Below are 12,063 nucleotides of genomic sequence, written 5' to 3'. Positions count from 1 at the left end.
ATTATTTATCATGGTTTCTGTGAGGCAGGGATTTGGGAGCAGCTTGGTTGGATGGATCTAACTCAGGATCTCTCATGAGGTTGCAGTTAGGGCCAGCAGGGATTGTAGTCATCTGAAAGCTTGACTGTGCTGGAGGATCCACTCCAAGGAAGCTTACATGGCTGGCAAGTTGCATGAATGTCTGCAGGACACGGTAGCTGGCTTCCCCTAGAGCAGTGGTTCTCAACTGGGGGTGATTTTGCTTTCTAAGGGACATTTAGCAATGTCTGGAGACATTTTTGGTTTCCCCAAAAGGAAAGTGTTATTGGCATCTGGTAAGTAGGGACCAGGGATGCTTCTAAACATCCAACACTGCACATGACAGCCCCCTACAACATGAGTTCTCAGGCCCAAAATGTCAATAGTGCTGAGGCTGAGAAACCCTGCCTTAGAGCAAGTGACCCAAGAAAACAAGGTAAAAGCTGAAATGCCTTTTATTACCCAGTTTTTATTAACCAGTTTTGGAAGTCCTCTGTATTCTATGTTGGACGGAACTACACAAGAGCATACACCAGGAGGTGAGGTTCATTGGTAGCCACCTTGGAGGATGGCTGCCACAGGCAGGAGGCTTTTCCTGGTCTTCCTCTCTTCTCTTGCTTCCTTCTTTTCTTCTTCTTCTTTTTTTTTTTTTCTCAGTTTTTTAAGAGGGAAACCATTCTTATACCCCCCTTTTATTTACTTAGTGTTGCATGATATATCCATGTCTAAACCAAGCATTACGAGAGAGAATAGATAACTATGATGAGTGTAGACTAGTTAACATTCATTCTTTCTCTGGGGCTGGGGAGAGCCCATATTCTTGAAACACATGGAGGATAAATTCTCAAAATCAGAATTTTGCTGGTAAGGAAGAATGAGAACGACTTTGAGCGGGTAACAAACAGAGTTTGCTACTTTTGCTTACCATTGTCTTTTGTATTGCATGTTTTCTTTTTTTGATTCAGTTTTCCCTTTGGTGGAATACACTTTTCAATAATAATTTAAGAGATGATCAACCATTTGAATCCTTATGTATCTGAAAATATGTCATTATTTTGTATTCTCTCTGAAATGATAGTTTAGTTGGGTAGAGAATTCTGAGTTAAAAACAATTCCCTTAGACTACTTTGTTCCATTTTCTACTAGCATCCATTGTTGCTGATGAGAAGCAGGTGATCTGGTGAGAATTTCCTTTGTATCCTTGATGCTCTGAAACTCCTTCATGATGTGTTCAAGTGTGATGCTTTTTACTTATACACTAAACGAGAGCTTTTAACCTGAAGATATTGGAACGTTTTGTCTCATGTCTTTGAGTATTTCCTTCCATCCATTCTCTAGCTCTCTTGTTAGAGAAATGTTGAAACGTCTGGATTTATTCTCCATATTAATTAAATTTTTGCTCATTGCTTTATCCTTTCTCCTGAAATCTAGGAGAAAACTGGGCCCAATCTTCTAGCTTACTAATTTACCCTTCAGTTCAGCCTAAATCAGTATAGCATGGTGAGTAAGAGCCTGAGTTCAAATTCTGGTTCAACCATTTATTACTGTGCTGCCTTCAGTAAGTTAATTAACCTTTCTATTTTTCGGTTTACTCATCTGTAAAATGAATATTCTAATAATATTGCCTATTTTGTAAGATTATAAAGATTAAATATGTTAATACATGAATGCTTATAAGAGTATCTGCAGCACAGTATTAGTTATTACTGTCCAACTCATTAGAACATTTCAATAAATAAATTCTTAATTAGTCCTCTAACTAGTTTGCTTTCATAATAATCTGATTGTTTTATGAATGTAAGATTCTGTATTATCCATCTGAGGGTAAAAAATATATATATAATAAAACCTATTTTTGCTCCATTAAAAATAACTTGGAGCTTTCAATTTGTTTATTGACTGAAATCAGTTTCTGTCTTGGACTTCTCTGGTGGTGCAGTGGTTATGAATCTGCCTGCCGGGCTTCCCTGGTGGCGCAGTGGTTGAGAGTCTGCCTGCTAATGCAGGGGATGCGGGTTCGAGCTCTGGTCTGGGAAGATCCCACGTGCCGCGGAGCAACTAGGCCCATGAGCCACAACTACTGAGCCTGTGCGTCTGGAGCCTGTGCTCCGCAACAAGAGAGGCCATGATAGTGAGAGGCCCACGCACCGCGATGAAGAGTGGCCCCCGCTTGCCGCAACTAGAGAAAGCCCTCGCACAGAAACGAAGACCCAACACAGCCGAAAATAAATAAATAAATTAATTAATTAAAAAAACAAAAAAAAGAATCTGCCTGCTAATGCAGGGGACACAGGTTCGATCCCTGGTCCAGGAAGATCCCACATGTCATGGAGCAACTAAGCCTGTGCGCCACAACTACTGAGCCCACGTGCCATAACTACTGAAGCCCACGAGCCTACAGCCCATGCTCTGCAACAAGAGAAGCCACTGCAATGAGAAGCTCACGCACCCCGACGAAGAGCAGCCCTCGCTCGCCACAACTAGAGAAAGCCTGCACACAGCAACGAAGATCCAACACAGCCAAAAATAAATAAATTAAAAAAAAAAAAAGAAAGAAAGAAATTAGTGCCTGTCTTTCATAGTAATAGATTTCCACGAATGATTGGTGATTGGTCTACTCAGTGTCTGGAAATCTCACTTGCCTATCTGTGGTACCACTTCTAAGTCTGAGTGCTTGCTTTGCTGATTGCGGTAGGAAGAGGGGCAGGACAGGGCATGGTGGAGGTCAGGCGATGTAAATATGTATAGTTTACCTTCAGCATGTGTGTGTGTGTGGTCTCATTTCTCCTGGAAATTGGTGGTAGTCCCTTGGGGTGATACCTTGTTTCCTTGGCCCAAGCACCCATTAGTAACAATCCAGACTTAATGATTCCAAACATTTAGCAATATTTGCTTAAGATCTCTTTTTAAAAATAAATTTATTTATTTTATTTTTGGCTGTGTTGGGTCTTTGTTGCTGCGCGCGGGCTTTCTCTAGTTGTGGCGAGCAGGGGCTACTCTTCTTTGTGGTGCACGGGCTTCTCATTGTGGTGACTTCTCTTGTTGCGGAGCACAGGCTCTAGGCCCACGGGCTTCAGTAGTTGTGGCATGCAGATTTAATAGTTGTGGCTCACGGGCTCTAGAGCGCAGGCTCAGTAGTTGTGGTGCACGGGCTTAGTTGCTCCGTGGCATGTGGGATCTTCCCAGATCAGGGCTCGAACCCGTGTCCCCTGCATTGGCAGGCGGATTCTTAACCACTTCGCCACCAGGGAAGCCCTAAGATCTTTTTAAAAAAATTAAATTAGATACCATTGTTGGAGCCTCCTTTGTGCTTTCCCATCCTCTTTCTCTTCTTCCCTTCTCACTGCCCCGAAGTTCATGCTTCTGTATCCTTCCTATGTCCATGCTTTTTGTAGTTATCTACATATTTAGACAGACATAAACAGCGTATCATATTGTTTTGCAGGCTTTCAAACTGCACATAAATGATAACAATTCTTTCAACCCTTCAGATTACACCAGGAAGAAAATCTCACTTTGGTCAAGTTTTGAATGCCTTTTCTGGCATTTGCTAATCTCTCTTTTAACAAATTAAAGATTCAGGGTAGGTAGTTACTTAGAATTTAATAATACTGTTTTATTTTCCATTGTATTTATTGTAATGATTTCCTTCTATTTTTTAGCAGGTGTTGCTAGCTTTCCATCCACAGTAGTGACTTATGTTTCCTTTTAAGTTAAATATGAGAAAAAAAGAAAAGTGTTGATTTAAAGAAAAATGTTAAGTAAATAACAACTGTCCAGGAGGTTTACAGATATGGCAAAACATTAGTTTTTACAGAAATGGCTGAAATTTGATATATACTCGACCTAAAAAATAAAGTTTAAGTTCCTTAAATGGGTGTGCAAAGCTCTACCTGATCTGACCTCTGCTTTCCTCCTCAGCCCGGTCACCACAATTACTTCACCTCCAGCACAAACTGCCTGGAGTTTCCTCCTTCCCTTACCAGCTGGAGGGACCTTGACTATTGTAATCTCTCCTTTTATGGTATTTCCTGCAACCAGCATCCCTGCCTCCACCTGACTCTCTTATCATCCTCTCAGGCTCCTAGGAAGCCCTCCCCCACTTAGTACACACCGCTGTATGGAATATACGGTTTTCTAATCGGATTCTAAACCCAAGGGTAGAATTTAGTGCCAGTATCATGACATCCTTATGTCCTGAACAGCTGATTAACGCTAAAAGAAATGACCTATTTGTGATGTTTCAAATAAAATTGGGGGTATAAAATGAAGGTTCCCCTTGAAAAAAATGTTTACCTCATATTTCATATGCTTGGAGTTTTAAAAATAGTTCTGTTCATAGATATCAATACCTGATCTCAATTATTTTCTTTCAATACTGAGACAATACATTAACTTGTCATCTAGATTAAGGGTAAAAAAGGCACAGAGAAAGGAAAAATAAGGGCGATGAGAAATGATAGGTTTTTACGTCATTTCGACATTACTTGGTGGCTTAGTTACTACCTCGAGCTGGATGATTTTATTAGAAAATGTGAGATCAAATCAAATGTTTTGAATATGACACATTTAAACGTTTGACGTTTTAATGGCAAAAGCTCCTAAACTGTTATGGCCACTGAGATGTTGGAACAATTTTCAAGTTTCATGATGCACGATGCATATAAATAAATACAATATTATTAACAAAAACAGCAGACCGCATACCGAATGCTGTTTGAAAGTCTTCTAACGTCTGCAGTCCTGAATAACTACATTGGGTTCTGTTCATTCATTCAAAAGCATTGTTCTGAAGCTGATATTCATACCACACGACTAAAAAACCCTCAGGACACTTGGCCAGAAGAAAATTCTCATCTTAACAGAGGTGCAGATAATGCTTTCGAAGCTACTGCTGTATTGGGAGAAAAGTTCAATTTTAGCGTTTCATCCTATGTATTTCGCGTGGCCAAGGCCGGACAGGAAGGGCTGTGCGAGGAGGTTGGGGGAAGTGACTTGACACTCCAGATTACAGAATGTCAGGTTTACCACTGTAAACGTACAGCCTATAAATGAGAATGCGGGTGGAGTGAAATCTCTCTCACGCCGTACATCTTCTGGGTTACATCTTACCCGCCAGCCAAACTTTCTCTATCAATCTGGGTAGGTCAGCAGCAGAAACACAGCCAGAAAGGACGATGCAGGGTCCTGAGGCGGTGTGTGCTGCCTTACCCAGTATTGCCTTCCGAATTACCTGAAGCATTCAAGCCATTGCACCCAGAGAACAATCCTCGTTTCAATTCGGTCGTTTCCGTGGGGGAATTGCGGTACGGGTAGGTCCTGGGTGTGGCGAGGCCAAGAGGGAGCTCAGAGCTCCCAGCTTTCCCGCTTTTCGCAAACCTTCCCAGCCCGGAGGCGGCGAGTCACCGGCCCTCGAGAACTGCTATGCGGGGTCCCGGGGGCCGCAGGAGGACCCGACCCAGCGGCAGTTGCAAATTGCCGAAGCGGGGGTCTGGGTGCCCGGCGCGAGTGCGCTTCTCCCCCATTCGTTCCGCGGCTGGAGGCGGACCCCCTTCCTTGCACACAAGTCCTTATATGCACCGGTTGCAGCAGCCCGCGCTACTCCAGCCCCACAAATAATTAATGGGGGAGGGAGGGCGTCGCTCTTTTTCTTTTTCCCTCCGGATTATTTTTCAACGTTGGAGCATTTGAACCCTGCCGAGAACCCCTCAAAATGCGACTGAAGGGCCATTTTGCTGCAGCGCACGAATTGGACACACAAAAATAAAGTCCCCTTGTCCCTACGATAAGCACGGCAGGGTTCAGGAACAGCTCTTTAAATCCAGCCCGATTAGCCCGCAAAACCTGGGCTGAAAGGGTGCGCGCCCCTCCCCCATCCACGTTGGTGCAGAGGGACCGGGTCAGGAAGCGCGGCCTCTCCCCAGTAGGAGACCACGCCTCCTCCGCCTCTTCCCCCCCCGCCCCCTTTACTCCTCCCAGGAAGCGGTGATAGACAGTTCTGTGTGGTTCTCCACCCCCACCCCCCCAGCTGAGTGGAGGAGGTGATGTGTCTCATTATAACAGCCAGTGCAGCCGCCATCCACGCACAAGCAAAGAAGCATGTCCCATTTAAATACACCCACGCAGCCCCAGCGCCCTTAGCTGCTCAGGGCGCGCAGCCCACACGCACCGCGGCTCCGGGCTTGGAGATCCGCGCAGAGGCTGGGCTCCCGGAGCCGGCGGACTGACGCGCGGAGGATCGCGATCAGGCGCTGTGGGGCCGGGGTGGGCGGGGGAGGCTGGGCCCCGGGCCTCTGGCGCGACACCCGCATGAGGACGCGAGTGAAATAGACCGAGGTGGAATTTTCAACGGGGAATCTTCGGGGTGGTTTTGGTCCATTTCTCCCGCGAAGAAGTCGACATGGCGAGCGACTCGCCGGCTCGCAGCCTGGATGAAATCGATCTCTCGGCTTTGAGGGTGAGCGGAATATGTTTTCTGATTTCTTTCCAGTGTTTTGGGTCAGGGTGAATGGGCTCGGTGCGTGGAACTGGGGCTCGGGCTGGTGGGCAGAGGCGGGCGAATGCGACGCGAGGGAACCTGGATTCTCGTTTAGATTCGGGGGTTGCTGAGGTGCTCTGGGCTAAGCACCCACAGCAGGGGCTGTGCGGTACGTGTCCTCCTTTGGTGGCAGCCAAAGCTCCCCTGAGAACTCGTGGAGCTTATGCCAGTTTCATCGTAGACCGGTGTAAGAGCATTAAAATGAAAGGCTCGTGTGTGTGTGCGTGCGTGTGTGTGTACACAAGCCCCGGGTAGTCGTCTAGTGCCAAGGCTCTAGACCCCACTGTCCCTTTCTGCAAAAAGAATAACAACAGCGCGAATGAAGGCACTAGTCCCTCACGTTTTCCAGCTACCTGCTAGATGACATTGTGAGCCTGGCTGTCCCCGCGAAGCCGAACCTGACGCTCCAAGGGGGCAGCTATTGCTATGCTGGTCTTGTAGCTGGCAACTGCCTCCCCTTCCCCCCCTTTTCTGCCGTCGGCGCCCCGACTCCCTCTCAGCGCTCTCTTAAACGCAGGTCTGCCGCTCACCTTTATTTATCGTTTTAACTCAGCCCTGCCTGTGCTTTCTGACTTTGTGGCTGTGACATTTCAGTTTTATGGCTGAACTTAAGCAGGTGAAAGGGATGTGTTCTCTGATTTTCCCCAATCAGACCGGAACTCCTGGGAGTGTGAGTGAGTGTGTGTGCGTGTGTGTGTGTGTTTTCTCTGTGTCTGTGGCTAGTCCTTTGTAAGGCACCTACCCCCACCCCCCTCCAGACCCCCTGGTTTGCATTTACCCTCACGTGAATTGCCTCAGACGCCGTTTCATTGTATTGACTAAGACATCACTGATATAGAATCCATTTTGCTGTTGTTTTGGGATCGAAATACCAGGAATCCTAGTGCAGCCTCGACGTCTCCCCACCCCCCAAGCCCAGCACACTCCTTCGGGGAAGGGGGCAGAGCTTTCTTGCGATGTTAATTAGATGCTGCCTGCCTGGAAGCGGGGGGAGGGGTGTGGGTGGCAGCAGCAGCGGGGGTCTGAGAAGGATGGGCTACCAATCTTAGCACGGCTTTTTCCTCTCTTGAACTAAAAATAAATTAAAAAAAAAAAGCGATTGTATATACATGAGGCAGGGAGGGTCGGTGAGACCGAATTGATGGTAGCTCTCAACACAGAGACAGGCAGGATGGGTGAAGCTTGGAAGTTCACACGCCCTCCTGAAGAATACATGGTTAGATGCTACATCTTGGGGTTGTATACCTGAATCTTCCGTACTTGCCTTGACATTGCCTTCTTCTCCACTGTTATTTTAAAGAACTACCTTTATGGTCAAAGTGGTACTTTTTCTTTAGTCTCGTTAATCCTCTCTCTCCTGACCTACCCTCCTCTTTTTAACTCCTCCTCCCCTTCTCCTTAATCCTTCCATCTCAGAGGTGAGGTTTCTGGGAGGTAGCCAAGGGGCTGAGAAGGAGCAGAGATGCCATTTGAAATGGCTTTTTTTGATAGTTGGTTAGCAAAAGCTCATTCATGCGTTATTACAGTAAGCTATTTCCTTGGCGCCGAAAGGCCACATTCAGAACCCGCTGCCCCCTGGGCAGCTGGGGGTGGAGGTTGGTAATGGGGTGGGTGCTTTGGCCAAGTCTGTGGCTTCCTGCTTTACAGACTGTGTGTTCATTTGCCCTACTTTCTGTGCTGGGAGTTTCTGCCAGCGGGTTAATCGGGTGGATGGATGGCCCAGACTTCAGGGTAGAGGAAAGTGGCAAAGCTGGGGAGGAGGACGGGGCGGGGGGATGCGAGTCTGAACAATGGGCAAGTCTTGCGATTTCCCTGAGCCGGAATCTCAACGTCGCTTCTTTAATGGATAGCGCTCTGATACGATTGTAAATTGGGCTTGGTCTGGAGGTGTCCCTTGTGGGCTTTTTCCTGGGGAAGGTTTTCAGAGATACCCAGAGCTTGCAAGCTTATGAGCAACCACACGGGCTCCTCGGCCAACCTGGAGTTCGATTCACACCTGGGAGATCTGCGCTCGGGAGATCAGTATTTTGAAAAGATATCTTTGCACAATTCACTGAAATTGCTCTTTGTGGCTTGGGCTTTAGTGCTTTGCCACTGTATTTCTGCCTGCAGGAGGTGTGGAAAGAGGGAGGGCTACAGCTTCCAGCTAGCCCAGGAGATGGGGAACTGCTAGCAGGATGACTTAAGTGCAGATGTGGGGACAATTGCCTCCCGGAGGTCAGGGGTCTGCGACCAGTCTTGTGGTGGGTGAGTTGTGCAGGCCTGGAGCTGAGTCCAAAGGCCACAGAGGTAATCTCCACAAATCAGAGGGCAGATGATCTTTTTCTGTTTTCCCAGATTAAGAGAGATGGGCTCATGTAGGTGAGAGGTCTCATTTGTTCCTAAACCCTCAGGAAAGCCTGCCTGCTGAGAACTTCCTGGGGAATGCCTGACCCCTGAAATGCAGCCAAGGTCAGTGGCATCTAGGAGAATTTACTGCAGCCTTACCAGTCCCTTGCTGTTTTGGTGGCTCTTTACACAATCAGTGCCCTTTTTGTAAACTCTGTGCTCAATGCATTAAAAGCAGATCCTGTCTGGAGAGGCCTTTATCCTTTCTCACTTTGGGGGCTTATTGTTCTCAGCCAGTGATCCCAGACTGGACCCAGTCTAAATTTTCCCCAAATAGCAACAATGCATAATTTAAACCAGAACAACCAGGGAAGCACTGATCACTTAAATTATGCAAGATTTGGATGGTTTTAAAAAGTAAGAAAAGAGAGGATGGTTAGAAAAGAGGTGATCTGAATCCAGTTTTATTAGTCCTGATTTTTAGAGCTGTGGAGATAAACTAAGTCTTGAGGGAGAGGAATGATTTCATAGATTTAGAGCTGGAAGAGAATTGTAGAACACTTAGCCACTCCTTTCATTTAATACGTGGGAGGCTGTAGCCCAGAGAGGTCAAGTCTATTGCCCAAGGTCACACAGCCCCCTCCCTGCTTGGAGGTGGGGTGAGTAGGGAAGGGGAGAAGGGTGGTTTGGGGAGAGGATATAGGTTTCCTGACTTCTCATTCAGTGCTCTAAGTCACATTGTCTGTGGCTAAATCAGATATCAATAATACATTTTCTGCCTGAGCACAAAAAAAATGGCAGAGAGGAATTATTTCACCAGGGTCATGGAATTTTATTTAGCAAAAATAGAGAAACTGCTTTATGCAGGTAAGCTCATAAAACATTAAACCATGGAGCTTTAAAGTATCTTTGGAATTCATCTTGTCCAACCCCTTCAATTCCTCCTCTGCAGGCAAATGACTGTCTGAATCATCTAGGACAGATGGTTGTCCTGCATGGTAACCTCTCTCTCTGTAACCCTTTTCCATCTAAACATATCTCAAGGGGTTGGTCTAGACATACACATTATTCAGATGTCTCTGCATGCAAGGTTTATAGAGTTCTATGTATGTTTTGTATAATCTATGTGGATACTTATATTCTACATAGTTTTACAGATATAAACTATCCATGTGGGTGTATGAAATGTGTGTATACATACATAGGCTATAGAAAACAATCTACTCATTCAGATGCAGGGCTTGAGTCATTCTTCCTTCAAGATATGACAGTATTAAAAGAAATGAAATGTACCACCAGTATGCTTTATTGCATAGGAGGTGAGGTCAGCCCAGAAAGCTTTTTGGAGATTAGCATACATCTGAATCTGAGCACCATGGCTGTCCTTAGCTTGGCCCACAGAGGAAGGCAGTCAAGGCCAAGATTGGCCGCTGCTGACTTCATACTCCTAAGTTTCTGCCAGGACTCACACTCACTTTTCTATTTGAACAGAATTGGATGACCTCTGCTTGTCTTTCTCCCTCTACCCCTCACTCCCTGCTGGGCCTAGATATTTCTTTCTCCATTGAAACCTAGGTTTAAAAATTGACCTCATCTGGAAGACTTGCATGCATTCTTCCTGCTACGCTTTTTACGTTTGTATTATAAACGGTATGGGGTTTTCTTTCTACCTGCTCACTAAACTGTGGGCTCCTTGGGGCCAGAGGCTAGGTCTCGTTCATCTCTGAGTCCATAGTCCCCTTTAGTTGAATAAATGAATGAGTTAATGGAGTGGACTGAGCACTGGGTTCTGTGTCCATGTCTTATTAATTCTGTGACTTTGGATCAGTCCTTTGTCCATAATTAACTCAAAAATGGGAATGATCACAACTGCTTGCCTTCCTCATACACAGGTTTCAAAAATCAATAAGTATTTATGGCAGTGCTTTGAAAACTGTAAAGCACTACACAGATATGCTATTCCATGACTGAATAGAATTTTATGGGAAACTTGATTCCACCAACATGTGATCCCAATGATTGTGTGTAACAGAAAATGATCCTGAGAAAAAGATGTCAGAAGGTCGTGCATCTTTTTAATAGTACTTTTCCTTTGAATGTATCAGTATGGCCTTATGTTGACCTCTCATGGTCTCTGTCTGACCCTCTGATGGCCTGGGTTGACCTTTGCTCAAGGTGAGTTCAGCCCGGAAGCTTTTTGGAGATTAGCATATTTCTAAACCAGTATCAAGTATCAGCATTATTCATTAAAAACTTTTTCTTTTCTTTTTTTTAAGACTTTTTCTCCTCTTTATGGATTAACCATGATGCAAATAAAAACACATTTATTGTGCCTGTGCCTTTTCAAAGTTTGTGTGTGTGTGAGGTGGGGCAGGGAGTGGGTGCCTGAAATGATACACTACTAGTCCAGTATTTAAAACCTTCTGGTCAGAGGTCTCATGGGCTTCAAGAAATCTTGAAACATTAGTAATTCATTACCCCAGAGCAATTAATTAAATTTGGTCTTAAATGAGAATTCAGTAAAGTTGCATGAATTGCTAAGATAATGGTATCTTAAAATGATAATAGCATAACAGTTTTTTAATTAGATACATGTGCTGTTTTTTAGAGATATTAAACAGGTGTTTTCTTTGCCATGACGTTGCCTCATGATAAAATAGGGTGTAGTGGTAGTTACCAGAACATCAGAGAAATATGTGTAATCATTTTCAGTATTCATTATTAACTGGAGTAATCTTTGTATAAAAGCTAATATAAGTCATGGTTTGCTGTTTGCCAAATTATTGACTTAGGAGGTCATGGAATATTTTGTTGATGAAAGAATACCCAACACTTTTCCTTTATGGGTATATCACATTTTCCCCCCTTATCAGTAAGGCTCTTTGAAATCTCGTAATTTTGAGTCTTGCTGGTTGGCCCTTTCTTCTTTCTGTGTCTCTGTCTGCCCTGGAATTAATCTTCCGTGCCCTTCTTGTTCTACGCCATTCCTTCTTTCAGTGATAGTGGTTCTAAAGTCCACCCAGCTTTGAGCTACTGTGATCGAATCATGGCAGCCCTGCCCAGCTGAGCAGAATCAGTCTGAGTCTGTGTTTCTCATAGAATTTGGGATAACTTGTGTCTGAAAAATGCTTTCATGTTCAATCGGTTCTTCCATTTCTGTGGGGCTGGGGAGTAGCTCT

At 45.1% G+C, this 12,063-nt stretch overlaps 1 protein-coding gene across 4 annotated transcripts in view; it reads left to right on the top strand.

The window, feature by feature from the left end:
• Positions 1–6,061: 6,061 nt before the first annotated feature.
• Positions 6,062–12,063, top strand: part of TNIK (TRAF2 and NCK interacting kinase) — a 406,211-nt gene continuing 400,209 nt past the window's right edge. For 2 of the 4 annotated variants that reach the window (XM_082458916.1, XM_082458915.1), the window contains exon 1: positions 6,062–6,475. In XM_082458916.1, coding sequence (XP_082315042.1) covers positions 6,419–6,475 — 57 coding nt within the window. In that variant the 5' untranslated portion in view covers positions 6,062–6,418. The remainder of the gene's footprint in view (positions 6,476–12,063) is intronic. The other 2 variants (XM_082458918.1, XM_082458917.1) reach the window with 1 other exon arrangement.

This window comes from Balaenoptera physalus (genome assembly GCF_965194825.1).
Source record: "Balaenoptera physalus genome assembly, chromosome: 4".
NCBI lineage: Eukaryota > Metazoa > Chordata > Mammalia > Artiodactyla > Balaenopteridae > Balaenoptera > Balaenoptera physalus.
This window is presented reverse-complemented; position numbering and strand designations above follow the sequence as displayed.